Here is a 17,435-nt window from a genome sequence, read left to right on the forward strand (position 1 = left end):
GGGAGGGAAATGTCCAGCAAAGATAGAAAATGCAGCTTCTGTTTCTGGGGTTGACTTTCACTTGCAACCTCACTGATGGCGAAACATGGGCATAGCACCCGATCTTACCAGCCACTCCGAGCTATGGCAACCTCGTACCAGCGCAGGGTGTTTAGGGCCTTGCTTTCACTTGGCCCTGCTCTGGTCTGATGACAGTGTTGCAGAATGTGCAGTCGTGGCCAGCTAAGCCAGACTTTTATCAGACAGAAGGAGAAAGAGAGAGAAAAGAAGGCAGAAAAGGAAATGAACTCATTATGGGGGCAGGGGGAGACAAAGTCTCACATCCCAGGTAGTGTTTGGAATTCAGCCGGAGCCAGTGGAGGTGGTGGTATCAGCTGGGTCCCTCTCTCTGGTCCAGTCTGGTCAGGACATCTCTCAGGATTAGGTTTAGGGACTTCAAAAGAAAGTGTTAGGCAGAATAGCCCAGCCCCTCATTATATTGTCCACCAATTAAGCCTAATTCCCAACATACCCATTTTGGTTCATTGATTTTTGTCTCACACTATTCTCGTTTACAGGCATGATCCTCACAGTCCTTGAGTTACATCAGTGGGTTTTTCAGCTTGGACTAATTCAGTCTGTCTCCCTTTCATGCCTTTTCCCGTCCACATTTGTTGTTATAGGTTACTGTGCCCTCTTACGAACATACGCTCATTTTTTACAGTCGAGCGCACAATTAGGATAACTTTTTAGGCCCAATTATCACAACAAAACCCTGCCCAAGAAAAATGTGGATGCTTCTCCGAATGTTTTCTTGTTTTCTCAAGTCTTTCTCCCTAAAGAGAGTTCTGGATCTCCCAACCAAACATGCCAAGAAATTCCCATTCTGTTCTCTTCTGGATTTCAGAAGTACAAAGGCAGCCATGAAATTGTTTCCAAGCACCTCACAGCAGTCCATTCAAGGGGACTCAAGGGGAATGGTTCTTATATTGTTATTTTTCCAGATCAATTCACTCCAGAAGGTGAATAGCTCACCTTAACTTGAGCAACAGAAGCAAGAAAGATTGAGGAGTGATCTTCTCCTGTCTTCTGACTAACAGGCTTAGCCATTGGCCAGTCCCCTCATGGACAGGCTTAGCCATTGGCCAATGAATCCAGGCTGCAATTTCTACTCTGCTCAATAGCAAGAAAATGGAGACTGCTAGAATTATCATATGGGTGTGCCAGTGATGAAGCACAATTAAAAGAGATGGGTGTGACATACAACCGTGCCTTTGCAAGGTAAGACCAGCTCTTTGGTGCAACTGGATTCAGTCACTCCACTCAGTAGAGGCTTACTCGTGTTTGGATTCCACCAGGTGAGACGTAGCTGAGATGCACGTGTTGTAATGGTCCGATGGGTCTGCTGGTAGGTAACAGAGCTGGGAGACTGTAACGAGTGAGAGGCAGAAAAAGGATTATTTTATATTAAGACCCTGAGTGTTCAGGTTCTTCTCCAGAAATATGCCTTTAACTTTTCTGCAGAAATAGGCTGGGGAGAGCTCACAGGAACAGGATGTGCAGGGAAAACACTGGTGTGGAAGGGTGATTCAATGGTTAGTGACCTGGATTCAATTCCAACATTTCCTGCCTGACCTTGGGCACACCACTTACCTGACCTATGCCTCAGTTCCCCATCTGTAAATGAGGATGATGCTATTCCTCCCACCTCAATGGGGCATGTGAGAGCTTAAAGACAGGAAAGTGTGTGAGGTGCCCAGGTGCAATGGTAACGGCTGCCAGAGAAGTACTCAGAATCGAGGCATGTTGCTGCAGAGTCAGAAACGAATAAGTTCAGTGAGCATTTGAGAAGGCTCGTGATGATCTGCTTTGGTTCAAGAAATGTCTGAGGTTTGGGGAGGTGAATAAGCGGCTGTGGTGGAAGGCCAGTGTACCAAAGTTGCCCAGGCCCCCGGGTGGGGGAGGTGAAGTACCAATTCCTATTACTACAATGGAAACCAAAGGGCAGAACCTGTAAATTGTCACAGCTTCATTGACATAAGCATCAGTTCAAATTCTCATTGACTCTCCTGACTAATCACTCCCTGACTTCTTCCAAACATCTCAGGAGCTTGCAATAAAGGGTCTGGCGGGAATGTTAAAAATATTGGGCTTGGAAGGCAGGATGATATTCTGAATGTATTTACAGGGTATCCAGATACAGGGGAGAGTCTTGTGTAGATATGAGAGAGAGAGAGAGAGAGAGAGAGAGAGAGAGGATGAATATACTTGTACAAAGCTCTCTTCTCTCCCCTGTAGCCACCTTTTCTTTCTTTTAATGTCTCCTGGCAGTTTGTTGTTGTTATACAAAGGGTCTCTTCTCGTCCTTGCTCCTGTGACGGTGGTGAGAAGTAGCTGGGTGGTTCCTCGCACCGTGACTGGTGGTGGAATGTCCACTGCAATTTGACGTGTTTAGAACTGATCGATTGGTGGAGTTTCAGGGCACAAGAAGGGATCGCTGTGATCGGCATGTCCCCCGGCGATTCCTGGCCCAAGCCCCCACCTTCTGGTCGAGCAGAGCAGTTAGAAAGAGAGGCCAAAGCTGGCTTTAAGAACTGTGAGTCCTGGAGAGTTCACCACAGTCCAGAAATCAGGACTGCAACCCCAAAAGTATTGTAAAGCTGTGACATTTCCCCTGGACCTGTCAGTGTCTCAGAGAGGTGGATTGAAGAGGCCAGAGGCTGAGGTGTATGGTTTGAAAGCTCTGTTTGCACAGAAGGGCAGGGACCGGAGGAGAAAGGGCGCATGTTGGGTTATCTCATCCATCCATGACTCATGGAGGGCTCTTCCCTAGCTTTAACAAACCGTCTTGTCATCAATAGGCCCCTACCGAATTCATGGCCATGAAAACCATGTCATGGACCATGAAATCTGGTCTTCCCCCATGAAATCTGGTCTTTTGTGTGCTTTTATCCTGTACTATACAGACTTCAAAGAGGAGACCAGTGTTTCTCAAATTGGGGGTCCTGGCCCAAAAGGTAGTTGCAGGGGGGGTCACACGGTTATTTTAGGGGGTTGTGATCAGGCCTGCCGACAGGGGAGGTGAAGGGAGCAATTGCCAAGGGGCCCGGATGATTTGAAAGGGCCCAGAACACTGGCCCTGTTGCAGTAGCAGTGGCCGGGAGCCCTGGCTCAGGTCAGCGCCAAAGGAGCCAGGAAGGGGCTGAGAGATCAGCAGAGGGTCCGTCGGGGGGACTACTGGCAGGAAGGAGGGAAGCAGGAAACACAATGAACAGAGTCACGGGGCAGAGCTCTGTAGCCTCCGAGGGGAGCTGGGAACCCAGGCTGAACGGTCTTTGTGTGCCCAGCCCAGGAGGGTTTCTCCGGCTGGACCCAGCCCCAGGCTCTGCTGCCCCCGGCCCAACCCGCAGGTACTAGGTGCTGGAGAGACCCAGGGCCAGCGCTGGACAGGCAGGAAAGAGGCACTGCACAAAGGCCCCGGGAGCTGCAGGTCTTGCAGCCCCTGGGGATCTGCTCCCAGGCGGGAACGCGCCTGGGCAGGGCCGGGACAGTGATGGAGCCGCTGCCCTCACGCTGCCTTTGGCTGGGGCAGGCTCTGCCCCGGGGCAGCACAGAGAGAGGGCAGAGCCTGGGGGCGAGGGATCAGAAAGGGACGAGGGGAGGGGAAAGACAGTGTGAAATGGTGGGGGGGTTGAACAATCTCTGTGCAGCCAGGGACGCCCAGGGGCAGCCAAGCTGGTGCTAGGGGGAGGGGAAGGGTAATGAAATCCCCTATTTGCCCACTTCTCTCTCCAAGAGGCAGAAAATTCTCCTCCATTTCTCCCTGATTGTCACTGATGGGTATAAAATCCAGGCTGGTTTCTCTCCTTTCCTCTCATGTCAGTGAACCTTTCTCTCGTCTCCACCTCAGATTGTGCCCCATTTTCTCTCTAATTCATCTATGTCAATTAAAAATCGCCTCAGGTTTGGGATATTTTCCCATGCGTTTGACCTGCAGCAAAGTGTCCTTTGTCAGGTGGGAAACGGTTACCCTGAGTCATTCCCCAAATGGGAAGGGGGTTGGTGGGTGCAGCCCTGAGACGCGGCTGGCCGTTCTCTGCCAGCAACAAGGCCCGGCATGGCCCAGGAAGGCAAAATGGCAGCAAATAGAGACTGCCAAGCCCCAGGTTACCCGCCCCGACCTGCTGCCTCCCACAGCTGCCCAGTGCAGCTCCCCCCAGCCACTAGCTGCTAGTCACCTGCCTACCCCTGCTGCTGGGGAGCGTTCCTGCTCCATGCCCCTCACGTGCCCTCTTAAAATACCTCCCCAAATGGCTCCCTGCTGCCCATGGATGCTGGTGGTGTGGAACTATCACTTCACTTTATTAACTGAACTTTCATATGCAGGTCCCCGTCCCCCAAGCCCCGGGCCCTTTTAAATCACTGGGTGGGCCGCAGGGCTCCCGGGCACATGCGGGGTGGTACCGGCGGCAGCGACGGCAGCTGGGCGAGTGTGTGGAAGCCCTGGCCATGCTGGAAGAGCGCGCCGGACCATGTCTATGTGGGCACGGCTTGTGTGTGCGTGGCGTGAACCTCAGCCATCTCCTTCTAGGGGCCCATTGACTGTTCTGCCCTGGGGCCTGGAATTACTGTCGGCGGGTCCGGTTATGGTATTGCCAACCTTACTTCAGAGCTGCCTTCAGAGCTGGGTGGCCGGAGGGCAACGACGGTTGGCCAGGTGCACAGGTGCAGTGCCATTCCGGGCCACGCTTACTTCTGTGCTCCCTTCAGAGCTGGGCGGCCGGAGGGCGGCGACGGTTGGCCAGGTGCACAGGTGCAATGCCACACCAGGCCACTCTTACGTCTGTGCTGCTGCTGGCAGCGGCGCTGCCTTCAGAGCAGGGCTCCTGGCAACAGCCACCGCTCTCCAGCTGCCCAGCTCTGACCGCAGCACCACCATCAGCAACTGCAAAGAAGTCAGGGTAGCAGCACCGCAACCCCCCCCCACAATAACCTTGTGACACACACACACCCCCAACTCCTTTTTGAGTCAAGACCCCTACAATGACAACACCGTGAAATTTCAGATTTAAATTGCTGAAATCATGAAAATGACGATTTTTAAAATCCTATGCCCATGAAATTGAGCAAAATGGACTGTGAATTTGGTAGGGCCCTAGTTATAAAATACAGGAAGGGACTCGGGGAACTGGCTTCAATTCCCAGATCTCCCACAGACTCCCTCTGTCACCTTGGGGAAGCCACGTCACCTCTCTATGCCTCAGTTTCCCCATCTGTTCAATGAGGGTAATGATGCTCACTTCACACTGGAGAGCTGAGATGGGCTGGACTCAGGTTGTGAGGTGCTTGGGGAATATTTCAACCTTGCAAAGGACCAGAGTCTCCACTCAGCATCACTCGCACAAAGCAGAGCTATTCCAGTGCAGTTGCTCCAGGTTTACACTGGAACGGCCGAGGTCAGAATCCCATTTCTCGTGTTTTTCGCCCGTCGCTAGGACACCACTGCACAATGGGAAGTTAAAGGCAGAGAGAAGGTCAATGACAGGCTCAAGGTCCCACAGCAGCTGGGAACAGAACCTGAGTCCTCTTCCCCCTTTTTGATGGTTTCTCTTGTATTCTCTTTATTTTTCCAGAGGTCCCCACAGCCCCCTCCATCTTCCCCCTGGTTCCCTGCTGCACCAAGACTGGCAATGCTCCCCCGGACACAAGCTTGGCCTGCCTCGTAACGGGCTATTTCCCATCACCAGTGGAGATCAAGTGGAATTCGGGCAAAGTGACCCAGGGGGTCACAACTTTCCCAGAGGTGACGGTGAGCAACGGGCGCTTCACCCAGAGCAGCCTGCTGATCATCCCTGCCAGGCCCCGGCAGGGCGACACCTACCAGTGCGATGTGACACATCAAAGGACAGCAACGACCGAGTCGAAGAAGTTCCCTCAGGAGTGTAAGACACGCGGCAGGGGAGGGTGGGACAGCCAGGCTGAGCTTTTCAAAGCGCCTAAAGGGTCTGGGAGCCAGTGAATCTTAATCCACATCCCGTAGGCGCCTTTGGAAAAACCTCAGCCTGAAAGTCTGGGGAAAGTTTGGCCCAGTGTTGAAACACACTGAGCCCTGGTGCTTTGTCACTGCAGATCTCCTGCCCCCAGCGCCCCCTCCATCGACCCCTGAACGAGGGAAACCTTAAGGTGAAAGGCGCCTGGGGCAGAGACCTACGTTCCACTAAGGGGGGGATCTTTCAGTCCTGCCTAAAGGATTTAGGCACCTGGTTCCCATGGGAACTTGGCATGTGAATCCCTTAGGCACCTGGGAAATCTGAGACCCGCAGCTGGGCTGAAATGGCACCTAAGCCGCATGCTGGCCCCTCTGTACAGGGGAAATCTTTGGCTCACTGCCTTTCGCCCTCACCCAAATCCAACCCAACCGCCTCCCACTGGGGGAGGCAGAACAAAACCCATTCGCTGCATCCAAAGTCCAAAGCCTCAAAGCAAAACCAGTGCAACTCTGAGCCCAGGGTCCCGACCACCAGAGCCCCCAGAGTTCAGCCAGCTGCATGGGGAGCTCCCCCCTTTCCCACTAGGCCACCTTCCCTGCATGGTTCCTAGGCCTCCTGCCTGTCCACATCTAGAGATTCCCCCTCAGGCGCTTTCCTCAGCACTGAGCCAGAAGCTTTCCCTGATATAGACAGCAGCAAGCAGCCCCATGGGTCTACAGTTCCCAGGAACCACTGGCCTTAAAGGGGCTATACCCCCTTCCGAGCTAGCACTGGTACACATTTGTCATGGAGCTGGGTGTGTTCCTTGCACTCTGGCTGTTCTGAGGCATCTTTTGAAATGGATACAAGCCCAGAGCCACAACCCTAGGCATTCTGGGGTCCGAACTTCAACGGGTGTAAATCAACTGATCTCCTCTGAAGTCAGTGGCACTGAGCTGACTTACATCAGCTGAAGATTTGACCCTTTGTCCATAGTCAGACACAGTCAGTCCTCTCCCAGGTTTTCTTCTGATGCCATGTCATGCTGTACAGCGCCACGGTCCCCCTGAAATAGGGGACATTAATTGAGGGAAACATGTTCAAATAAACAAACACAGCTCAAGTTCCAGCTTTGTTCCAGCTGTTTATCAGGGAGAACACACTCCATGCAGCACGTGCAGGAAGAATGCCTGGAGGCTTTTAATATTTGCCTAGATGATTTAAGAGCCCTGTTCCCATTTGTTTTAATCCCTTACATGGCTGTGAAAAATCTCAGTCCTGGAGGCTGATTAAAGTACTCAGTGTAAACGTACCACAACAAGGCTGGTGTTACTCGTGCTGGGAGGACTGTAGAGTTATCCTTCTCTCTGGAAGGGAGCTGGGGATCTACAGAGAGTAACACTGGACTGTGTTTTCCCCTCTCTCTGCTCTCAGGGTGTGGTTTGACAAAGCCACCTGAGGTTCACCTCCTGGTGCCCACCTGCGAGGAGAGCTCCACAGAGAGCCAGCTGGAGCTGGTTTGCCTCCTCCTGAGCTTCAAACCCGACCAAGCCAACGTGAAATGGCTGGTGAATGGAAAGGAGAGCAGCCCCCCCACCCCAGCCTTTTCCTTTGCAATGGGCACAGATGGCTTCTACATGGGGCAGAGCCGCATGAACGTCACCAAGCAGAGCTGGGAGAAGGGGGACGTCTACACCTGCCAAGTGACCCACCCAGCAGTGGGAGCAGAGCTGTCCATGCACAACACCAGCAAGTGCTTGGGTGAGGGGCTGGGCCCGTGCATGGCGGGGAGGTGGGGTGGAGAGTTACTGAGAAACCAGCCCTGCCTAAGGGTAGGTGGGACTTCACCTAGACCCCAATGTGATGGGAGACATAGGAGTGCCATAGAGAAACTGGTGCTATAGGTGGATGGGAAGAGAAAGAGATACCAGGGCTGGCTGGATGGGAGGGACACTAGGAATGTTCTGCTGGAGATGGAGGGATAGATTAGATTAAATTAGATTTCAATCATCTTTTTCTGCCTTTCCACATTATTTGAACTGGTCAATGACATCTCTTTGCATTTCTCAGCCTGCCTCAGAAGCTCACTTGACCCAATCATCTACTTAACCAAACCCTCCTATGAAGATGTCATCAAAAATTCTGGTCATGTTACCTGTCTAGTTCTGGGCTATGACTTAGCAGCCAGCAGAATCGCATGGAAAGTGGATGGGCAAATCAGCTCTGCGGTGAAGACAGAACCACCCAAGAAGAACAGCAACGGGACCACCAGCCTGGTCAGTTCTCACCCTGTGTCGCTGGCACAATGGGGACAAGGCACCCAATTTACCTGCGAAGTGACCACACCCTGTTCTGGAGAACTAATGCAGGACATAACCATGAGCAATACAGGTGAGGAGCCTTGGCATCTCAAAGGGAAAGACAAACTCCAGTCACTGTGAATTGGAATTAGAGGGTGAAACTCACCCCACACACGTCCTAAGCAGCCTTTATGTCCCAGTTAATCCCCCAAATAGGACTTTAGCAGAGCCTAGGCCCTCAGCACAGGACTGTATTTCAGCCGTAATTAATATTTCCCCTGTGAATCTCTCATTCAGGGGATCACCATTAATATCCAGTGAGAGGTTTTCCCAGTACTCACTGTCTTCTTATCACTGAATTCCAGCTCCTCCAAGAATTTCTTTCCCTCATCTCCCTGGGAAACAGGGATGTGGCCTGTTAGGGACTCAGTGTCCTATTTGTGACTCTGATCTGATGTGCATATGTACTTCTTACCTCTGGAAATCACGCTGGTGTTTGTCGACCACCATCTGGCCTTTCAGGGATGTTTCTGGTGAGAATCTCTCAGAGTGTCCAGTGAAGTTAAATGCCCAAATCCCATTGAAATACCCAAGGTCTCAAATCCCTTAGCCAGCCTTTGAAAATCTCAATTGTGTTGAATTTTGCTGTGAGTGTTTGAAGGAGGGAAGACGCTCCATCGGAGTGAGAAATTGGGTTGGTGACCCAATGTTATGATGATGCATGGTGGAGACTTGGGGTGAAGAGGCGATAGTGTGTTCAAGGTTTGGGGTGAGGGTTCAGGATTGGGATGCAGAAATAGCTCAAAGCCCTGTGTCTATTTCCATTACTGAAAAACCAAGCTGAGGATAAAGATTGGGAGGATGATGAAGATGATGTCAATAACAATGAAGAAGGAAATTAAGATGTTGAAGGAAAAAAAGAGAAAGAACATTATAATGCTGGAGAAGATGAAGATAAAGAGGAAGGAAGTGATTATGAAGACAATAGTGGTAAAGAAGATGAATGTGATGACGGTGATGCAGACCAAGAAGAGATGATGTTAAGTTGTTTCCATTTAAGGATGAGGGGAAAGCTCAGGACTTCATTTGAATGTTTGGGTGAAGGTCCAGGCTCTTTGAGCTTCAAGGGAGATGATGCTCAGTGGTTGGGTTTTTATTTTGCCTGGTCTAGCTTCACACATACCCTGAACAACCCTCCCTGGCCCCTTCACACAGTGATAGCTGCTGGAGCTAAGTCCTTAACTTAGACATCCAAAGCAAGTCTTATTCTTCTCTTACCCCTCTTCCTTTTCATTTAGGCATCAGGAAGAAGGAGCCCTCAGTCACCATCTCCCGAGCCTACCATGAAGACATCTCCGGGAATAGAGTCTCCTTGACTCTCATCTGTGAAGCTAGTGGCTTTTACCCAGAAGAGATCAGCATCTCATGGTTGAAGAACAACTCCCCAGAACTCAAGTCGAGTTACAATAATGGCCCTGTGTCAGGAAGTGGCACTTTCTCTGCCTACAGCATCCTGAAGGTTGACAAAAGTGTAGGAGCAGTAAATTACACCTGCGTGGTGCATCACCCAGCCATGGAAGAGCCCAAGAAGGTTGTGGAAAAGGTGTCCCTCGGTAAGTGGATTCTCAGGGGCAGGTGTTAATTTGGGGATGTCCACTCACTTTCTTACCCCAACCAATGGCATGAACAGCTGCATGACTCCATGTGAGCCCTGGTGAGGAAGGTGGCAATGAAGGATTTCTATCTCCATTATGGTGCCATATTTGGTGAAACCAAGAACTGCATGATTTATTGCAACCCGAGCTGGGTAGGGAATGTCCCCTCCACTCCAGTGCAGGAAATTTCCGTTTTCCTCCAAGGCATTATCCAGTCTGAAATTCTCCAAGCAATGGGAATCCCAACTCACCCCGTGAGTAGTTGATTCCACAGCCTCACAGACCCCATCACCAGTAAAGAAAGTGCAGGAAAACTGTCCTAATTGCAAGAGGGAATTTCAGGGCAGGAGCAGAATGTAATCTCATTGGGCTGTGATTTGCCCAAGACATTGGGATGGACACTCTTGCTCTTGGGGAAAGTTCACAGAGGTCTTTCATGGCTGGGAGGTGGTTCACAGAAAAATTTCTTTCCTTCTTAACCATGGATCCCCCTAGGAGTTGTTTGCTTCACAGTTAGACATGGATTCTCATGGTGGAAGATTCACAATTTTGTCCTTATGGTCCCTTATTATTCCTCCAATTTGTTGTTGGCATATTGGAAATGCCATCATGGATCTGCAGCCATGACAGACACCCAATTAAAATCTGTGCTCAAGGGAAATGTGAGCTGGAGTGGGGCAGATTCTGTATCAGATTCAGAAGCTGATGAGTGCATTCAAGCACAGGAAAGAAACCCCTCAGCTCCATTGCCCCACTGTGGGGCTTGGGCATCCATGTGAAGGTGGAATCTCAACTCCTGCAGCATCTAATTTACAATGCTAATCTCAACAACGTTCGATAGAGCAGACATTCAGCCTCGATGACTGCACTTCAAAGGCAGCAACTCCAAATGCCCCACACAACTGAATGGAGACGCTTCCATTCAACTCAGTAGGTCCACACACCCGTGCACATTTTGGATTTGTTGGTGACTGTGCCACTCCAGGAACCTGCGTGAGTTTCTCTCTTGCCCACTTTCCTTGATGCTTCTGCATGTTGCCTCATGAAGACAACCCCTTCTTTTCTGTCGCAAACCCTCCTGAGGGACTGCTGTCACTCCATGCAGGTAAGTCAGCCCTTTCCTACTTTGTCTATATATATCTACTTGATTTTCCCTTTTGAGCAGCCTGGCTGCTATCAGATTATGCTCTGGTTTCTTTGCAGCCTCGACCAATCTACAAAGACCCACGGTTGAACTCCTGCAGTCCATAGACCTGGAGAAGAAAATTGTGACATTGAAGTGTATTACGTATGACCACAGGCCCAAAGGAGTGACAATCAAGTGGCAAGGAAAACCACACCTTGCAAGTGAATGAAGGATGGAGGATGGTCCATACAGAGCTAGCCACCACTTTGAAACAACTATGGACAAATGGGAAGAGGCAAGTTACACTCGTGAGGAGTAGCATACAGAGCCAGAGCAAAAGGTGACCAAGAAGACCATCAGCAAAGGTGAACTATAGAATGATCTACTGTAGCAGCAATATTTATTTTCCTGGCAATGTGATAAAGGCCTAAATGTACCAACTGGCTTATTCAGAGCATCAGGGAGAGATGATACAGGAACGGACAGGACCAATCATGGATGGGATGTTGGGGTGTTGCTGCTACATATCCAGCATAGTCTTACACATATGGCAGCGAGGCTCGGATACCAAACTAAACACGCTAATGGGTTCATTCCAGTATGGCAATTCTATCTTTTCTGGAGTAGAAGGGGATGGGAGTCATTGGATGAATGGATGATGGATGGATGGAGAGAAAGAGAGAGATGAGCTGTGTGGGGGTAGATAGCTAGAGAGATGGACAGACAGACAGATCAATGATTCTGGAGGGTTTCTGTCAGCACCCCCTTGTGACTCTGTTTCTCCCTGAAGCCTGGATTGCTCCCCAGTGCCCCCACAGTGACACTTCACATCCTGCCCCCTGCCCAAGCCCAGGAGCAAGTGACACTGTCACCTTGCTCTGTTCCACCAGCGGCTCCTACCCCGGGGGCCTGCAGCTGACCTGGCAGGCAGGTGGGAAGGAGAGAGAGGGCACCCAGCTCAGACTCCTCCAGGGGAAAGATGGAAGATTCAGCTCCTTCAGCGACCTGACGATGTCCCAGGCAGAGTGGGACGAGCCGGGGGAGTACAGCTGCCATGTGACCCACCCTTGGACCGGTAGCCCCCAGCTCAGTACTATCAGCAAGTGTGCAGGTGAGTCAGCTCCCCTAATGCTCCCTTGGCCCCTTGCCTTCCCTCTACCTACTCCCCCTCCACTCCCTGACCCCATTTCCCCTTCTTGCTCCCCCACTCCCTCATCTCTGCAGCCCCTTCTGCTCTCCACCCTGATCCCCCCATCCCTTCCCACTTTGCACCCCTTACCCCATCTGGATCAGGCCTGGTCTACCTTTCCCTGCTCCACAAACCCCTCACTTCTCCCCCTGGCATCCCTGTCCCCCTGATGCTGCCCTGCTTCTGCTCTGCACCCCTCACCCTACCCCAAGCAGCTTCCTCAACCTCTATCCCATCCCATCCCTCCCTGCAGCCTCTCCCCACTGCCACACCATCTGAAAGACATATCTACCTTTCTTCTCCACTCCAGCCTGTCAGGGGAGCATCCCTCTGCCCAACCTGTAGCTCCTCAAGCCATCCCTGCAAGCCTTGCTCCCTCGAGGCAAAGCCCTCCTGACTTACCTGGCAGTGGGCTATGAGCTGGGCCAAGCAAAACTCACCAGGGAGCTGGACAGTGCCATCTGGACTGCCAGTGCACCGTGGGAGAAGCCAAAAAAACACAGCAACCATACCCAGAGTCTCCTGAGCCACCTAGCCATCCCCAGGGAAACCTGGGCCTCTGGGAGCAGCATTCTCTGTAGAGTGACTCATCCCTGCTCGCTGTTCCAGGGCATGGAGAAGACCATCCAGAAGCTCAGGGGTGAGAGAAGGAGAAGAGACTCAAACAATAATCAATGACTTTGCCCAATGCTTTATAGGGGGTAGGGACAGGGACACCTCCCACTCCTTACTGAAATACAGCCACCTTCAGAAAGGGGTCTGGTACCATAAGGCCCAGAGAGAGAGAGATGCAGTCATGGATGGGTGGATGGATGTGGATGGATGGATGAATGGATGTTTATGGAGATAAACAGAGAAGAGGAAGAACAGATACGTAGATGACAACCAATAGGAAAGGACAGCGAGAGAGAGTCCAATACCCCAAATCCTGTAGCACAGCACTCTCTAGTACAGAGCTGGCAAATAAGCCATCTAATGTCCCCTACTTGGATCTGGATCAGAGATGGGACCCCCAAGAGGGTAAAGACCCCATGTCTCATTCTCTACCCCTGAGCCAGCCAATTCCCTGCCCTGGGGCTGATCAGAGCCACCTAGAGGGGAGATGTCCATATCCAATTCCCCAGCTCTATTGACTTAAGGGTTTCAAGTCACTCTTGATAAACTCACATTGCGCTTCCCCTCCATACAGGTGCCAGCATAGCCAAGGCTCCTTCTGTATCCCTCCTTCTCCCATCGCCGGTGCGACCCAGCCCCAACGCTGAGGTGTGGCTTACCTGAGAGGTCTCTGGTTTTCTTCCCATCTGAATTGCTCAATCGAATGGAAAAGGGGACAACCACAGCATCGAGCCCTCTGGATACATTACTCTGCCCTCAGTGGCTGAAGAGAGGAATTCCCAAAGCTACCTGAAAAACCCAGGGTCTCAGTGGGAAAGTGGGGTTGTATATACCTGCATGATAGGGCATGATTTCTTGCCGTCTATGCACTGCACCAGCAGGACTGTTAGGTGAGTCTAGATGCCAGAAAGAATTCCCTAGCAGTGGAAGAGTTGGTGAGCTCTGCAAGTCTGTGGAACCATTTTCCCTAAGGGAAGGGAGAACCCATTTCTCAGGCTTTCTAAAACTAGGACTGGGTGCCCCCTCTGGGGAAATCAACTAGAAGGAACAATTCGATAATGACTTTTATCTCAGTCTGATGATACTGTGGAGGGATATGAGGGTGCAGTATTGTGATCTAGTGATTTCTCGTCATGATATGGTGATGTCTAGCGTCACACCCCTGCATTGTGGTGTTGCTATGTGATGTAGCTGTGTTGCGACATGGTGGCTTTATGGCACGGAGTAATTGCACACCAGCATGGCATGCTTTATGCTGCATGGAAACGTGACACACTATCAGGACACACTTTGTCATGACGTGTTGTTATTATGTCACAGTTAGATCTTACTTTGTCACTTCATGATTTTTTGTCATGACATTGCTATTTTTTCATTATGTAGTGATACATAGACATGAGTTGTGATGTCTTTTCGTCATGAGATGGTGTTTCACCACGACTTGCTGGTGATTTCTGGTGATTTATTGTATACTGCACTATAGTGATATGTTGATTTTTCTTTGTTGTATGATGTCTTCTCAAGAGATGCTGATATTTTGGCCTCCTAGGATTATACTTTTGTTAATGTTTTGCTGTAACCTGACAGTGTTCTGTCATGACGTGGTTATTCAGGATGCCATGACCTGTTGTCTTGATGCTGTGTTGTGAAATGTTGACATCTGGCTGTGACAAAATAAAGAAGAACCAGGATGCACTGATGCTCTATCTCAACATGATGCAGTTGTATCATGGAACAGTGTTTGTACTGCATCGCAGCATGGCATGAATGCACCTTGATTCAGCATATGCACTACCCCTTGATACAATATGATGGAAAAATTGTGTCACGGTTTACTAATGTGTGTTGGCACAGCAACTCAACACCATGCAGTTGCTTCATGACATAGTGTTTGCATCACACCTTGACATGACCTAGTTGCATAGCAGCATCTGCATTGTAGCATGACCTGAGACAGTTCTCTTGCCACCACCCATGGTTTGCATTGCATCATAGCATGATACCATTGTGTCATGACTCAGCATTTGCATTACAACATGACATGAATCAATTGGGTGTGACTATGGAGCATTTGTATTGCAACCTAAGAATCACCACATTATTATGATAATCCCCCAAAGCCATAGGGCGGCATGGTCTGAACTTTCAGCGTTTGCATCTGAAGAGCTTGGTGGTTAGATATTTCCACTGAAGCTAAATCCTTCACCATTCTGGCCTTTTCCTTCTACACAACACCCACATTTCTAGGTGTAACTAGAGCTTAACTTCTCTTCAGCTTTCTAGCTTCCCCAACACCTTCAGCATCCTCCCCCCCATCCTTCTGCATGAATTAAATTGCAACAAAAAGCCACCCCTTTGTTTCAGATTTCCTGGAGCCATCTCCCCCAACAGTCACAGTCTTCCACACACCAGACATAGGTGGGCATGAGAATCTGACCTGCTTTGCCACTGGCTTCTACCCAAAGCACCTAGACATGCAATGGACTGTCAACAATCAGCAGCTCAGCTGCAGCTTTCCCTCCTCTCCGACGGCCCTGGGCGATGGGAGGTTCCAGCAGAGCTGTCAGCTGGTGTTCAGAGCGGCTGAGAGGAGCACACTGAAGCCCTACACCTGCACTGTGACCCATAGCTCCACTAAGATGATCCTGAAGACGGTGCTGCACTCTACTGGTAAGCACTGAGCAGGACTTAGCTCCACAGGCTGAGACAGTCCATGCTCCCTAGGGGATTGAGGTGACATTTATGGAAGTTGTGTGTCCAAAATCTCTTCCTCCTTCTTGGGTGTCTTTTCTCTGGCCACAGCTTCCTGTCATTGTCCCCTTCTCAACAATGCCCAGACTCATGTTCATGAAGGCTGCCCCTTTTTGCAACTTTCATCTCATTTCTTCCTTTAGGTCTAGGAATATTCCCCTAATTTCTCCATATGCATGTCATCGGCAAAGATTGTTTGTCAGTTCTCAGTCATGAATTGTCCAGCATCAGTAGTCATCTTGCAATTATCATCCGTCAGTACTCTTATGTCAGGTCTCACTTACCAAAAGTCGATTCTCAATTATCAATCATTGAATTGATGAAAATCAATTCTCAGTCATCATTTATCAATTCTTAGTTATGAATTGCCAGGTATTAAAAGTCCATTCTCAGTTATCATCTATCAGTTCTTAGCTATTAGTTGTTGGATATCAAAGTCAATTCTCAACGATCAGCCTTCACTTCTCAGTTTCAGAGAAGACCACAAGAATGATTAAAGAATTAGTGATGTTTATTCTATTTATCTTGACAAGAGAAGGTTAATGGGTAGGGCTCTACCAAATTCAGTCCATCTTTGTAAATTTCACTGTCATAGAATTTTTAAAATCTTAAATTTTGAGGTTTCAAATATTTAAACCTTAAATTTCATGCTGTTGTAACAAAGGATGAATATGTATTTAAAAACAGCAAAACATAACCACGTAATGCCCTTAAGTGAGCATTTCTCAAACTTGGGGTCCCAACCCAAGAGGCGTTCACAGGATTGCTTCTGCCCTTCCTTCAGAGCTGGGTAGCCAGAAAGCAGCTGTCCAGACGCCCAGCTCTGAAGGCAAGGCCAAAGTAAGAGTGGCAATACCTCAACCCCCCTACAATAGCTTTGCAGTCCCTTTTGGGTCAGGATCCCTAGTTTGAGAAGCACTATGTACTTTTCTATACTTTTACCCTATAGTATAGTATAGGTAAAAGTACACAAAAGACCAGATTTCACGGGGAGACCAGATTTCATGGTCTGAGATGTATTTTTCACGGCCATGAATTTTGTAGGGCCCTATTAATGGGTGACTTAATCACAGTTCATAAATAGCTACAGATGGAAAAAATTGATAATAAAGGGCTCTAAATTTAGTAGACAAAGGTAGAGCAAAATCAAAATGGCTGGAAGTTGAAGCTAGACAAATTCAGACTGGAAATAAGGTGCACATTGTGAGTAATTAAGCATCGGAAAAAGTTACCCATAGGATATGGATTCTCCATGACTGGCAATTTTTAGATCAAAACAGGATGTTTTTCGAAATGATCTACTCTAGTTCATGCAGCGAGTAGCTCAGGGAAGTTCTCTGGCCAGTGTTATGCCAGAGGTCAGACTAGATGATCACAGTGGTCCCTTCTGGCTTATATCTATGAATCTATGAATGTGTGACACACCAGGCCAGCAGAAGCTGAGCAGCTCAGAAAGACATGCCCTAGGCTCTAAACTTTAAGGACCCATAATCCGAAAATCCCCCAGTGACTGGGCAGGTAGCGTTATGTGTGACCACGTCCTCGATGTTGACTCCACAGGCTGCCGGGAACCAGCATTGCCATCTGCCTACATCCAGCCCCCATCTTTGAAAGAGCTTTTCATGAACAAATCAGCTTCTGTGATGTGCAAGACCTCCCTGGCCAATGCCAGTATCAACTGGACAATGGACGGTGAGCTGGGCGGACCTGGGAGCCGTGAGGATGGAGCAACTCAACGGCAGCACCTGGCTGCAAAGTTGGCTGCAGGTCAACCTGAGTGAATGGAACTCCACCGAGACCGTCAGATGCCAGATCAAGAGTGACCTGGCAGGAGAATGTGCTGGGCATCAG

At 49.8% G+C, this 17,435-nt stretch overlaps 1 gene segment (V, D, J or C); it reads left to right on the forward strand.

Moving 5' to 3' along the window:
- LOC127031857 (immunoglobulin delta heavy chain-like) overlaps positions 1–17,435 on the forward strand; it is a 413,673-nt gene that overhangs the window by 152,631 nt on the left and 243,607 nt on the right. The window contains 1 exon segment of the C gene segment in view: positions 5,613–5,921. Within this exon segment, the coding sequence occupies positions 5,613–5,921 (309 nt within the window).

Source organism: Gopherus flavomarginatus, chromosome 11 (genome assembly GCF_025201925.1).
Source record: "Gopherus flavomarginatus isolate rGopFla2 chromosome 11, rGopFla2.mat.asm, whole genome shotgun sequence".
Classification (NCBI taxonomy): Eukaryota; Metazoa; Chordata; order Testudines; family Testudinidae; genus Gopherus; species Gopherus flavomarginatus.